Genomic DNA, 15,921 nt, shown 5'->3' with positions numbered 1-15,921 from the left:
CAATTATATATACTATAAAATATTAGAGATAAATAAAAATAATATATATCAGTCGTCATTTTGCCATATTGTAAGAATATTATTATTCATCCCTCCAGTTATATATTTCAAATCTGAAGAAGAACTAACACAATTAACAATCTAAATGATTAAATTTTATTATATGATACATCAAATAAAATATTACTTTTGATAAATTTTTCCAGTTAGGCAAAATTTTGTGATTATCGAGTTTACCTTTATTTAAGCAGTTTACTTCTAAATCCATATTCCATTTTAATGTCTGAAACATAATATATCAAGGTACTAAAATATTGATAAACAAATTGTAATTACTTCCGAAACAACTATTGTATTAATGGGCGTAGAAAAAAGATTAGGCCCATTTTTGAGTGATGTCGTATATTCGCGTACTACTTTTGTCACATCATAAATCCATATATTGCCTAAATCATCTCCAGTTATAAGGTAAATAGGTAATTCGTTAGGTACCACTAAAAATATTATAATTATTAATCAAAACGGTATATATATTATTGAAATTTGAAGACATTTTTGAATGACTTGCAAAATAATTATATATTTCTAGAATTTCTGAAGATTCGATAATTCGAATCCTAAAATTAAAGATATTTATTTAAATTTATTAGCATAATTTTTTTTTCAATAAAATAGTATGGTTTAATTTATTTACACATTTATAGGTTATTCATTCATATATTATTTTATATTCTAGACAACAAATTATGTTCCAATGCGTTCCTTAAAAATTGTATCTAATTTTATTTCTATTTTCTTTTGTCATTACTCTTAATTAACTATAAATTAAGGGATTCTCCAATAAATTATCATTTATACTTGCCCGGTAGTATTATATAATTGTGAGTGTCAAAAAAAACACTTCTCAACACTAACTTGCTAAAAAAAAATTCATTAAAGTTTAAAGCCTTTTATTTTATATAATATTATTATAACATTAAAAATTAAAGTTTGATTTTTTCAAAAAAATTCTTTATAATATTAAATTTAAATTAGATAATAATATTTAATGAGTTGTTATATTGTTATGTGAGGCAAACTGGAATTAATGAGAAAAAATGAATATTTATGAATGGCATTAAATATTACATTTATAATTATGAAATAAATCAAATTAAAATTTTATATTACGTCATTCTCATTGCACTAATTATTAAAAAAATACTATTTATTTTAAGCAAATTAAATTATTTAGAATTTTTAAAAATGAGAATGTTGATAATATGGATTTTTGTTTTTATTTTTGTAACTTAATTATTTAATTTAAATAGTTTCAATTTTTTATAACTTTGATTTCTATTTTTTTAGTTATTTTTTTTTATAACGCAACTTTCGTTCCAAATTTTATATGCCTAAGGTAATACATTTTATTTTACTTAAAATTTTATTTATCTATTTAACCAACACGTCAATAGATATAAATTTATATATTTATATGGAACAAATTTTATATTCAAGAAGTCGTTTCAACTTTGGATTAAAAATGTAATTTTTATAATGATATGTCGCGCGTTCATATTCTATAATAAAACTTTGTATATCATAGCTTTGATATTTTGAACTTTATGAACAAATCATGTTTAAAGAGAGTTTATTTTCTTCCAACCTAACCCCCAATTACAAAAAAAACGAATATTTAACACTAAATAACATTACTAGAATTGTAGGAAGATGACATTTTCATAAAATATTCTTTAGTGTTCGGTCCTTCGATGATCGCTACAATGGCTGGCTTTACTTTATCTTCCGCAAAATGATCCAAGTGCGATTTCCCGTTTCCCAGTGAATGTAAATTCCAAATATATATATTTCTATCTGTAGAACTTCTGGAAGCTTTTGAAAAAAATGAAATATATAATAAATGCTTACTGATTAAATATTTATTTATAATTATATGCAATGATATAGTAGTGAGGAGCAAATGAGTGCTCTGCACGCCTAAATAAAATACTCTTTAGCATGCTTAAATTATAGGAGCTAGTAACATCCATAGCTGGGTTTGAGTTTGGATTATTCCTCAAAATAAAGAATCTTCAAAAATGGAAAGTTTTATATTAATTTATTAATCTTAAAATATATATTTGTTTTTTTGGTTATTTATGCAATTTCTTTTTAATAATTCAATATAAATAATAAAATTACATGTACTATTTAAAAATAAGAAATACATACTAAAAAAAATAATGCACCATATTAATCTAAAAGAACCGTCGTTATAAAATAGATTCGATTTACATATTTATTTCTCTATGCCTTTTCTCAAGTGAAAATATTTCTTTGGGTCAGCATAGATCGCGAATAATTTTTCCAGTAATTTTTTTAAAAAGGAAAGGGTTTAGCAACGGACAAAAATTACGTTATTAAGAAGGAATATTTGTTTCGTTTAAGGTTTTTGTCCAATTAAAGGCAGTTTTAACGGAAATTCGATCTGGCGATTATGTATATTCATGTAAAGTTCAGGATCACATATGGGATAAGCATTAATCCACGGCCTTTTGACACCGATATTAGACCAACAAGTAGAAAAGAGTTTGGTATATTATCCTATTTTAGGACCTTGGCAATCAAATTTATCGCACTGTGCCTAGGGTAGCGGTCTTTTGACAAACAGCGATTTATTTTCTCTAGGTGGAAGTTTCAAGGAATAAAATCGAAGAAAGCGATATTACAACCGATTAAGTGTTATATTATTAATTCCGCTTATTTTATTATTCTTTTTTAATATGCGTTTTTTGAATAGTAGTTTTATTAACTAAATTAATTCGTATTAATTTATATTTATCATTCTAATATTAAGTTTTAATAAATTAATTAATTCGCATTAATTTTCATTTATCACTTGAATATTATTTTTGTTGAAAATTAACATGAATTAATTTTTGGTATAAAAAAATTGATTCTTAAATTCTTTCATATACCATTCATCAATGTCACGTTCCACTACTATTGATGTTCTAGCCCCTATCCTTTCTGTAAATCAACAATATAAAATATTTTTCTCAATTAACTTTCCTAAATATTTTAGCAAATAAAAAAATATCTAGTAAATTTTAGATCAAATTTCAATCTAGTAAGAACATTTTTAGCAGAAAAATCATTTATATTTTCTTTTTTGTTAAGTTACAAATATTAAAATAACAAATTTTTGCAGTGGCCATCTTCTTAAAGCAACAAAGAACGTCCAATTTCTTCTTTTTTCTATCAGTATATTTAACAAGATTCTATAACTCATAATTAGTCGTAAATAATTTGAAACCTATAAGTTCTTTCGAAACCAAGCATAATCCGTCCACGATCTCTAATACATCATCGGACATAGGGTCGAGCGAAAAGGGAAGAATAATACGGGTGGGTCTATATATATATCATTAAACATTCTTTTTAAATTTAGCAAAATAAACTATGATAATGCAAAATATATTGCATCCCCCCCCCTCTCTGTTAATAACAATTTATTATCGATTTGAAATTAGCTTGACTATATTATTTTTTTAAGGATAGGATATTTTAAAAAAAACTTTGATGTCTGATAAAGTATTTAAAGGCATAGGTAATAACCAGGAGAGCCAAGATTACCCGAAAAAAAGGAATAGATTAAATTTCGAAAAGAAAATCATTATTCTTTAAAAATTATTTATATTTAAGCGCCTAGATATTAAATAAATCAATTTTGTTTTAAATATATAAATCAAAATTTTTAAAAGGATTACCATTTCTGGACAGGGTAATTTTTAAAAATATTTTTTGTGACCTAAATCGATAAGATATTGTTTAGCTATTTAATATAGTTTATCAATAAATTTTTAACTCGGATAATTAAAATCAGAGACCTGCAGGCCTGGCCCTAAACCCGGCCCGGGAATATTTGAAATCGGAATTGTTAGCTATAAAAATAAATAAAATATATTTAAAAAACCCGAAAACTTTTGATAATCATAAAAATAATCTTTATATATTTTTTTTACTCAAAAGGGAGGGGTAGGGGGAGCTAAAAACAATTATTCGAAAGTATAAACGTGAGATTAGAAGTTAAAATTTTTCTATCATCAGACAGGTCGCTCCAAAAATATAATCCTTTTTGTGTGGCTACGACAAGAGTATCGGTACTGGAAGATACACACATTTGTAATATGTCCCCAACTGGAGTTTTGAATTCGCCTATTTTCCTACTTTTTAAACGAGGTTTAAGTATAGTTGGGATGGCAATATCCCACACTATGATCTGACCCAACATGTCACCACCTTTTTTTAAAAAAAATGATAAATGTAATATTTTATTAAATTAAACATTTTTGAAATATGTATGTGTATTATAGCTGGGTAATAAGATTGGCGATTTTTAGGCAACTAAGACCAAGCTTGATTTAATTTGGCTAAGAGTAAGACTAATCATGAGTCGATTTTTTTTGATTTATGGCTAGGAGGAATTATTTGGTTAGGTCTATCGCAGATTTTCTAGGTTAAGTTCAGGCTTAATTAATTTTTTTTGGCTTCACCGAGATTTCCCTTTCTTTTAGCTTAGAAATATGACAATATCATCGTAATTTTACAATATTTTTTTTACTTTTAGAAATTAAAATAGATAATATAATTAATTTTTAAATATGCTTTAGCATCATATATTCGATGATTGCCAATGTAATTCAGATGAGCGAGAATTTGTCATTTTTAAAACTTTTTTATGGAAGAAATAGGTAAATTTTTAAAAACAACTCAATATTTTATCCTAAAAATATTATGCAAGCCTGGAGATTTTGTTCATAGATAGCAGAAAAGTTTGGACATCTATCAACGAAATCTCGAGGCTTACGTATTTTTTGTTAAAATATTGGGATAACCGTTTTTAAAAATCAAGCCTTTAACAACACTAGAAATAGAAAAAATTAAACTAAATATAATTTAGTGTAATCTTATTCCTTAGTCTTTCTCCGATTTCTCTACTTGTATTGCATTTGTAACCTATTGCACTTGGTACATCAAGAACTCATCAAATCATCTGAGGAAAATGGAAAAATATCAAGGTAATTTTTAAAAAATATTTTTTATATATAACAGTAATAATATGGTTTTATTGTAATACATATCCATATTGTGGAATAACATTCTTTATATGGTTAATTTATTTTCCGTAGTTATTGTAAAAAACATTTTGATATAATTTAAAAAAATAATATTGATAATAAAAGCTTTAAAACTCTAATAAAACTAACAGCTTTAAAGCTATGAAGATTTTTCAAAATGTAAAAAGTTTTAAAGTTTTCGAATATAGTTTTTTTATGTTTTGGACTCAAGTAGGGGGAATGAGAATTTTAAAAAAAATTCTATAAAAATACTCCGATATTGGTTTAAACCAATCCGATATTTATATTGATTTTTCACCACCCCACTTCGAAAAGAAATCAATATTTTTTATGCAAAAAAACAAATTAAGCAATTAATTTAATTTTTTGATTTCTAAAATAATTTAAAACACCGGATATTGGTAGTATTAAATGAAGTTTTCATTATTCCTCCCCGTGAAATTAGAATTCCGCAGATAATGCATTTTGCAAAATTATCTTTGTCTTTTGTAAAATATTTCCATAATTCAGATAACATATTTTAAAAAATTCTTTTATTTAAAGTATAAATAATAAAATTGGCATTATTTAAAAAGATTTAAAATAAATAATTGGGTGTTCCTTTCTATTTTTATAAAAAAACTTTAAAAATACTATAAATCTATTTTAAAAAATAAATAAAATTTAAGAGGTGTTGTGCATTTGCATTGTTTAAAAAAAATTATTTAGAAAATATTATTAATGTAAAATAAATGTACATAAAATAACAAAAAAAGAAAAGTAAAAAGATCGGATCGGGTTTTTGCAGGTATCGGCCCGATCCGACATTTTTGGAAAACTCGAGATATCGGTGCCGATCTGATCCGATATTTAATATCGGCACAGCCCTGGTAGTATTATAATTTTACTTTTAGACTGGAAATCAGGATATGATTAAAATAACTTCTTAAAAAACATGAAGGAAAATTCGAATGAGTTTTCAGTTTATTCTTATTTGTTTAGATTTTTTTATGATCAATTCGAGATGCCAAAATAATTTATTATTTATTCAAAGTATATAAAATATTATACAATATAAATCAATTATAAATTCAATCATTTAAAGGAATGCATCGAATTTTATCTTCAATGTGGTGTGAGAATAAAAATTTGAAATTCAAAATATGCGTGGTAGTAGCATAACTTCTATTCTGTTAATTGGTTTAAGAGGATCGGTATTAATTTTTAAGAACTCCGAAAATTTTTTCGATCGGATTCAATTGTGGTAAGATGGTAAAAGAATGATATTTGAATAATTTTCATTTATTATACTTGCTTGATGAATAGGAGCATCATCCATTATTAATAATTAATTTGATGGTAAAAATTTGATAATTAACCGAGGTAGGTTTTGAATTTTATGGCCGTGGAAGCCCCATCTATATTGCAATTTTTTCAGTCTTTTTATTAGTTTTTTGCATATTACTGATATATTTGTCCCCTTGGTAGGGGGTAATTTAACTGATGACCTTTTTACCAAAGATGCTTATCCATAGTGAAAATAATGTGGGTATAAAACCCTGTCTCGTCCAGGAAGAATATATTTTCAAAAGAAATATTTTTCATTTTGTCACAATATTCTCCTCGAATTTGAATTACATCTAGAACATTTCTTATATCGGGTTTCATTGATGTATTGATATGGCCCACTCGCTTATTCTCAGATGTGGCCGTAAGTGTTTATATTTTTGATGGTATAGCCGTTATTATTAATAAACAATTCAATTATATTCAATTGAAGTTCTGTGTTATCTATTTTCTTCCGACTTCGTTGTTTTATTATATAATTTGATAAAGGGTTATCGTAAAATTCAGGGAAAGTTTCCAGCTTGAAAAGATAAACTGACCCTTTTACTTTCCGTAATTATTATAAAATCCTATTGAGAAAGATATTCTATTTTAAAAAACTATTAAAAAAATGTTGAGATAAAAACTTCCGGTAATTTTTTTGCAATTTAAATTAAATTTTCTAATAATTTTTTTCTCCAATTAAAAATCTTTATTTATTTTTTTTATATGTCAAATTCTATGGCTAGTATTTTGAAACTATCTCCATTTTCAGGTTTGTTAATATAATATATGATTATTTACTAACTATATACATAATTTAAGATACACCTAATGAAACATCATATTCTCTCGAGGGGTTAAATAAATAGATACCAATTGATGTCTAACATTATAAATCGATGTGAAAACCATTTATTCAAAAGCAACTAAATTTTTATTTTATTATTCGTTTGTGGAAAAAATGGTAATTGGGAAGCAAAAATTAAATTGGCTAAAATATGGAGCAAACCATTTGATGCAGCCCAATACAAAGACAATTATCCATGATTTAAATATTTAGTTTATCGTTTTGAGCGGGAAGCTTTCTCCAAATATTACGATGGCCCTTTATCTAATTATTCGATAACTGTATTGTTGGTAATAACGGCTACATCACCAAAAATTAGAACATAACCGCCATATCTAAGAATGAGCGAGTCGGCCATATCAAAATGTATTGAATTAATAAGTTAGAGTAGGAAAAGGATTGGGAAAGAACCCGATAGAAGAAGCGCTCTAGATGTAATTCAAATTCGAAAGGAATATTGTGACAAGAGAAAAAATATTTCTTTAGAAAATGTATTCTTCCTGAAAGTGGCAGGTTTTAATATCGACATTATTTCGCACTATAAGTGGGCACCCTTGGAATATAGACCATCTGTTAAGTCACTCCCTTCCAAAGGAAAAATATACAAGTCCTATGCACAAAAGGAATAAGTGGATTGAAAAAATTCATAATTATAGATGAGGCTTTCATTGCCATAAAATTCAAAATATACCTCGATAAATTATATATAATTTTTCATTGCTAATAATGGATAATGCTCCAATTCATCGAACGAGGAAAAATGGTGAAAATTATCCAAATATCATATTTTTACCACTTAGCATAATACTTTAATTCTCATTCTCCTACTTCAACTTGCGTCCAAAACATAAGACTATATTCGAAAACTTTAAAACTTTCACATTTTTAACTTTTTAAAACTTTTATTATTAATAATATAATTTTTTAAAATTATATCAAAATGATTTTACAATAATTACGGAAAGTAAAATAACCATATATAAAAATGTTTTTACATAATATGGAAATGTTATAAAACAAATCAAATTATTGGTCTAATTAATAGATATTACAAATAAAATTATATTAAAATTTTTAAAAACTTACAGGATGGTCGTTTGTAAAAGTAACTATTGGAATAAAAGGGATGTTATTGATCTTTTTTGTTTCTGCTTGGATTAGTGGATTGATGTTGATGTTTAAGGGGAGTGAAGATGCACATAAGGGGCTGAGCCCCCGTGCCCCCTAGCAACGCTAGTAGCTCCAACTAATAAACGATCGGAGGGTCATATAAAGCCTGAGATCATTGAGTTGTTTGTTAATCTGGATCATAAAAATGAAGCTAAAGATAATAGATTGATAGCAAAATAGTCGACAACCCAATTTAGAAGATAACTGAGCGAGTGACCAATTAAGTGGGTATTTAATGATTAAAATGTTTTCCAAAAATATTTTGAATTTGTCCTGAATTTTGGCTAGAATTTGTTGTTTTTGAAAAAGGACGATGAACGGAAAATATGCAAATTTTGGTATGTATAGACATTTACGCTTGAAAATAAGTTTTGATGTGCCGGTAAACGGCATAAAATGTACTCAATGTTGTGAAAAATTATAAAAATATTATGAAGTTTTCAGACTTGCTTTTACTAGCTAATGGAGACCAAACTGTCAGAATTTCCATTGGTTTACGTCTAGGTTGTGACATCGTATAGCCGCATGCCTGTATCAAATGCAAATCACCAGTTCCCGCCCTCAATTTATATACAGTTAAAAGCGACACCAATACCACACAGCAACAAATCATGCAATAAATCGAGATTTAACAGCTGCCCAGATTCCGAATCATCCTGAGTTCATAAATTTATCTTACGTAGATATCTTAAGACCTGGTGGTATGACAACTAGAGATCTGCAAATCACGGCCCCCGTACCCGGCCCGAAAGAATTTCATGCCGGGCTTGGTCTATTTAAAAAAATTATTTCGGTTCGGGCCTAATATTTTTTAAAAAATTCTGGTCGGGCTGGGCTTAATTTTTAAATATGATATCATTACATTTTGTCAAATAAATACATATTTTAAAATTCTTGCAAGAAACAAGGGGGTAATATTTTTTTATTTATAGTATATTTTTTATACAATAATAAAAAAACGAAATTTTTCTATATTTAAATAAATTCGGGAAGGGCCGGGCGGACAAATAATTTATTTTCTGGTCGGGCTTTTCGGGACAAATAAAAAAATTTCTTCAGGATCGGGCCGGGCTATAACAGGCTTGAAAAATTAGACTCGATGTAGATGACTAATGACAACTATAAGTTGGACCCTCGGCAAATCATTTCTCTCAAACATTAATCCACTAACCCAAGCAAAACAAATAAGATCAATAAATACAAAAATCTCATTCCTTTTTATTCAACAAAAACGGCCATTCTTAGCTCTTAACCTATAAGTTTTTGAAACTTTATTTCTTTTGTTCTTTCCTGAGAGCAAAATTCATCATTTTACAAACAAAGCAAAGGAATTTTTATATATTCGTCAAAAAATTCAAATAGAAATCTTTAGATATAATTATGGTTCCTTTTTTAACAAAATTAAGAATTTGTATTTTCATTTTTAAGTGTATTAATTAGTGCAAAAGTAGGCCCAGGCCGGGCCTAATATTTTTTAAGAAAATTTGGGCAGAGTTGGGTCGGGCCTTAGAAATTTTTTAAAATACATCTAAATTTATCAATTTTATGTTGAATTTTTTATGTAAAATAAAAATATGTGGTTTTATTTATAGAAAGTAGACCCCATATAACATATATCGTTTACTTTGAGTAATTATAAAAATTAATTATATTTAAATAAATTCGGACTGAGCAGGCCGGCAAAATTTTTTTAAAAGAATTTCGGGCCAGGCCGGGCTTGAAAAATTAGGCCCGATGCAGACCACTAGTATTAATATCATAGAGTTTCAAATTTATAATTGAATTAATAAAATAGATATATTTAAAGAAATATATACATTTAAAATAATTATTTATGATAAATTTACATATATTATTTAATTAAATAATTGAATTAACATATTGTTAATAGATAATTATTCCAGCATAATATTGTTTAGACATTATAAAATTTCATTAATATCCATGGATAAAGAACATAAAATTCTCCTTCATTTTTTTGTTTATACATTGATTTTTAATATACTAAATATATCTCATAAAAAAATAAAAATTTTGTGTTCAAATATGATTGCCATTTTGCTAGCAAATAATCAGCGAGATTTTACTTAGCCAGTTTTGCATTTGCACTCAAATGTGGATGTCGGCTTAGTCTTAGTCAAAAGAATTGGATTGGCAATCCACCAGGCTTAGTTAGGCCTTGTCTAAGGGTGGTATAAAAAGTGGAGGGGTAGTAAACCTATAATTATAATTTAAAACCAGTATATGAAATGGAGACTGAATGACATGGCATGAAACATACCCTAAGTCTAAAGGCACATCCCTTATCATGTTTTCCAACAAATCTCCATTCTTTCCCAAGGGCCAATATTTTGGCACAGCACTGGGCTTGGGATTAGTCTTTGCCAAAAAAGCTATGGTTTAGCCTTAGTTAAAAAAAAATTGGTGATTACTTAACCAAATATAATATATAATGATTGTTATTTAATTATAATAATCAAATTAAAGATATTGTTTATAATAAATTTCAAAAATTTAAGTAGTACTGAAAAGCCAATTATGTTTGATAGGATGAAAAGTGAGAGCCTTTATTGGACCCTTATGCCCTCTTAGGTTTTCATACCATGATAATTGAGATGGCTGGATTAAATAAATACTTCTAAGTTTACCTATTTTATAATGATAATAAATTAAATGGTTTAGTGCACCTGCCATTGCCAGTATATTAGTATATTGTGTCATATTTTCCTTATATTGAACAGTTGACCAGCAGAGAGTATATAATTCCTAATAAAATTACAGGCAAATATTTTTTAAAAAATTAAATCCTGCATAAAATTTTATCATATGAATTCCAATAAATGAACATTATATATTTATTCATATTTAATAATAAAACCAAATATGTTAATTTTTTTTTACTATTTATTAAAACTATTTATAAAATAACATAAAAACTTAGATGAATTAAGGCCTGATATATGACAACTATCCCTTAGCAAATCATTAATATGAGAATATACTTGTGTGTCTGCATGCCAAGCATCAACATCAATCCACTAACCCAAAAAATTAAAAAATATCTATAATATATATAGGCCATGTCACAACATAAATCAAATTTAGCCAACAGTAATCTTTTAAAAATTATTCGCCCAATAAAAAATCATCATGCAAATGTTAAGCAATAATAATTTAATTTCTATCATGTGATGCTAGATTTTATATTTTATTTTTAATGGAGATGATTTTATATAATACCCAAGATACCTCACCAGAAGATGTTAAAGATATTGGTAATTATGTTACAGATGATTTTATTTTAATAAATATTTACATTGTATACTCAAGGTGCCTCACATTTAGATAAATTATCAATAAATGGAAATTTATCAAATTAAGAAATATAGCCTAGCCAATTCATCAGAGGGTTAGAATTTAGATTTCACAGTATCAATGTTTAAATTATCAAATATATTTTCTTACAATAAAGATCTTATTGAAGAATGGATCCATGTCATAAGAAGATACAAACTTACTCAAACTCTAGAGAAAAATTTACGGAGTGCTTCGTGCTTTCTATTATTGAAAACCCTTAAAGAAGGATCCAATCCCACAATCTAATAAATATTTGAATTTTATACAATTATATATCTTTTAATAAGGTAATTTTTATGCATAAGTAAACATTTACATTTATTTGATTACTAGCAGCAGCTAGATCATCAAGATTGACAAAAAATTAAAATTTATGCAAACTTACTCAAAACTCTGGAGAACAATTGACCAAGGAGTGCTTTGTGCCTTCTATTAATAAAACTCTTAAGGAAGGATCCAATCCCCCAATTTAATAAATATTTAAATTTTATACAATTATATCTTTTAATAAGGTAATTTTTACGCATAAGTAAACATTTGCATTTATGATTACTAGCTAATAGATCATCAAGATTGACAAAGAATTACAATTTTCTCCTTAATTTGATGATGGATGAAACAAAAATTCTCCTCTTATTGATGGATAAATTAGAAAATAGACAACTATTTATAATTTTGAGCCATGTTTTATGTATTATCACTTTTATGAAATATCATAGGTCTGTAATTTTCCAACTCAATAAATCAATGTAATTGTTATCATGGAAGCAGATAATGGCTTTGTTAAGAATATGTTTTTTTAAAATTTGCTTGAAATTTAAGATTTTATACGAAATTTGAGAAGGATGAAAACCATCACATCTGGATGTAAAAAAATTGTTAAAAGAAACAAAACTCTTCTGGTACAAATAAAAATGAATAGAAACTTATTTTAAAAGATTTTTTATTGTGCACATAAACTAAATATATACATCATATGCATATTTTATCAAAAATAATGGGAAATTTTAGATAACCCCTTATTTAAATAAATATAAATTTCTGAATCACACCTCATAAGATTGGAAAATTTCTGATTCATACATCAAATAAAGGTAAAATTTATTATTTATCCATCATTAAATAAAGGAGAAAATTCGGATTCCTCATCATTCTTGACTGGCTATCAGCTAGTAAAGATCATAACAATGTCCTTTTTATTCCTATATTCACATACATCAATGGCTCTTTTTACCAATAAAATTCAAGCTTTTATAAAATATAGGTGGCAAAATTAGACACTGAAACAAGGTCAAGGAATTTTTATTTATAAAAAATTAAAATTTTTAGATATAATTATGGTTTCTTTTTTGGAATTCAATTATTAAATCTATAACTAATTATAAATTCTTTTAAATTTAGTCTTTATAGTATTATCTTAATAGTTTTTATATATGTTATTTTATAAATAGTTTTAATTTTAAATTTAACTTAAATATTCATGTTAAGAGTTTTAAAAAAAACTTCATCTTTATCGTTTCTCTTCGGACATTTAAATTTCATATCAATATTACCATTTTCACAGTCAACAATATTTAAATAATCTTGACCAACAATTGCGCATTTAGATGTTGTTTTATCTAAAATTTTATGTATTAAACGCTTTCCATAAATTCTAGTACCTATATCTTCAATATCTGGCTCAAATTTAATATCCCATATCTGAGAATAATCATCTTCAGGATCATTTTGATAGGAATGACACCTTATAAGATGCCTAAGTTTATAATGAGGTAAGATCATTTTCACATGTTTAAATGAGATGAAAAGTGACTATAATTCATGTTTATCAGGTAAATGCTTTACGTTACCGAAGTCGATCGATCTGGAAAATATATAATAAAAATGCATACATAAAGAAATTCAAGGAATGCAATTGATTTTTTTTGAATAAGATTTATAAATTAGCGGAATTTGCCTTTGTTTCTAAAATATTTACCAGATTTATTTCCGATCTAATTAATAATAGATTGGAGTATCTATTTTAATTCATTCTGTTCCTATAATAGGGTTTTAGATGAACATCATAGCTCAACCCTAGGTTGGAATCAACATTAAAATAAATTGTTTTTATTTCTTTATCAAATTTTGTAAAGTTGCTATTGGTATTAATTTTTAAATTCAAGAATCAAATAATCTATATCATTTCTTCTAAGGAATATTATTAAAAAAATTGAGACTATCTGAGAGTACGCGCCTACGAATAAGTGATAACTACGTGCACTATAATTTGTTAGGAAGTAATCGAGCTTTAACCAATTTTATTAATTAGCAACTATTAAGTGAAGAAACACCCCGTTGGAGTTTCGTTATATATATACTAGTAGAGAGCCCGTCAAAAATGACGGAGAATGAGAATTTTATTCGTTTTTTTAAGAAAGATGTTACCTTTTATTTAAAAATCATATACAATTTATATTTTTTTTAAACCCCCCTTCCCTCCCCATTTAGGTCAAGCCCAACCAATGTCATTGAGTCCAGCCCATTAAGACTAAGAGTGGAAACTATTTTTTGAGTCTAAATATATTTAAATGAGCTTAATATCAAAACTATTTGTAAATATATTACTGATTACATAAGACTAACATTTAACATTAAAAAATTTAAAGCCAGGTATTTTGAAAATTTTTCCTAGCCCAGCAAATAATAGTTTGTAAAAGATATTCCCAAGTCAGGTGCAAGCAAATATTAATCTTGAGGAATATTTTCCAATCCCAGTCTAACCCATATTAATTTTCAAAACTTTTTCCCAAACCCGGAGATAGTTAAATTTCTAAATAATTTATCATCGCATGAAGGGGAAATCTCGGATTTACCAATTAGTGGGTTAACTCCTTTTATCAAAAATTTGATAAGGGCTATCTATATCTTTATTTTAAGTACAAAAAAATGCTATTTATTTAAATTACAAAAATACCATTCAATACTAATGAAACTTATATGCAATTTATTTATATATTTTTTAAGAAATTCGTTTTTATTGCCATATAAATTTAGGTAATTTTTTTAAAAAAATGATGAGGATTAACTATTATTTTGTGTGTCTGATAAAATTAAGAGCAAATCCTTTATGAAATTTTAATTTTTGTTTGATGGAAAAAGCGACAAAATAAATCTGGGCAGTCGTCTGCATAGGAAATAATTAATGTATAATATCATCCCATTTAGGGTTGTAGGTGAAAGTAGTGAATAATGACGGATTACCAAAGCAGTGTACAACACCCATTGCGTCCTGATAAAACTGAGGCCTTGGGCTACTGGTAAAAGAAGAACGCAAAATGATATTTCTGCCAAAGTGTCAGTTTTGGAATCCCCCTCTAAAATAGAATCATGAACGACATTGTCAACTCAACCATAAAACGGTCGTAAGTATTGTTATAAAGGCCATGATAAAACTACCGCATATTTTCCCATTAATAATGTGTTGATTGATCATATATTTAAATAAATTTAAAGAATTAATCTTAAATTTGAATAGTTAATCTTATATTATAAATTTTAGTTTTATTTGAATATTGTTTATTTTTAAAATATATTAACGTTGATTGTTTAATATGTTCAAATTAACTTTTTTATAAAAAATATATAATAAATTTGATTTAAAGAGAATTAATTTAAATAGTTTATTTTAGTTTTATATTTATTTCTTTTATGGTGCCCCGGTTACGGTGGTACGTTTTTCGTTTTAAATTAAAGTTAAATGATAAAAGTTTAAAAAAAAAAATTAAAAAAAATATCCTTACCATGATTTCTTTTGTAAAAATAAAAAGTAAACGAATTACTTATCAAATTCGTCGTTCGATATTGGAGATGATAAAAGGACAAAATAAAATTTTTTTTGACTTTTCTTTTCGATAGTCAAAATTTTATCCAAATTTACAAAATTATAAAAGGTAAAAAAAAAATTTTTTTTAGAATAAATATAACTTGTTAACTTCTTGTTTCTTTTATGGCGCCCTGTTACGTTTTTGTAAAAAAAAAAAGAATAAAATATAGAAAATTTGCCTAAAATTAAAATAAAAAAGTATAAATTAAATTAAATTTGAAATTGATGACTACCTTATTTATTGATTTGACTAC

At 26.1% G+C, this 15,921-nt stretch overlaps 1 protein-coding gene across 1 annotated transcript; it reads right to left on the bottom strand.

Annotated features, from left to right (window-relative positions):
- On the bottom strand, nt 1-13,609 carry LOC135923473 (leucine-rich repeat and WD repeat-containing protein 1-like). Its single transcript, XM_065458235.1, has 10 exons — nt 13,464-13,609; nt 13,306-13,421; nt 11,133-11,211; nt 10,971-11,093; nt 4,056-4,281; nt 3,296-3,393; nt 1,696-1,872; nt 337-494; nt 188-283; nt 1-141 (listed from the first exon to the last, which is right to left on the bottom strand). The coding sequence occupies exons 1-10, from the start codon at nt 13,582-13,584 to the stop codon at nt 49-51; spliced, it is 1,287 nt and encodes a 428-aa protein (XP_065314307.1). The 5' UTR covers nt 13,585-13,609; the 3' UTR covers nt 1-48.
- Nucleotides 13,610-15,921: the final 2,312 nt, after the last annotated feature.

The sequence above is a fragment of the Gordionus sp. m RMFG-2023 genome, chromosome 2, assembly GCF_954871325.1.
Source record: "Gordionus sp. m RMFG-2023 chromosome 2, tfGorSpeb1-WG-v2, whole genome shotgun sequence".
Lineage (NCBI taxonomy): Eukaryota > Metazoa > Nematomorpha > Gordioida > Chordodea > Parachordodidae > Gordionus > Gordionus sp. m RMFG-2023.
Note: the sequence above shows the minus strand (reverse complement) of the source record. Positions and strands in the feature narration are given on the sequence as shown.

Excerpts from the sequence above, each read along its gene's own strand:
- LOC135923473 (XM_065458235.1), bottom strand. The coding sequence starts at position 13,584 with ATGATCTTACCTCATTATAAACTTAGGCATCTTATAAGGTGTCATTCC. Across the intron at positions 11,212-13,305 it reads AGAGAAACGATAAAGATGAA|GAATTATATACTCTCTGCTG; the intron begins GTTTTTTTTAAA and ends TAATTTTATTAG. Across the intron at positions 3,394-4,055 it reads ATTTTAACTTCTAATCTCAC|ACCCACCCGTATTATTCTTC; the intron begins GTTTATACTTTC and ends ATATATATATAG.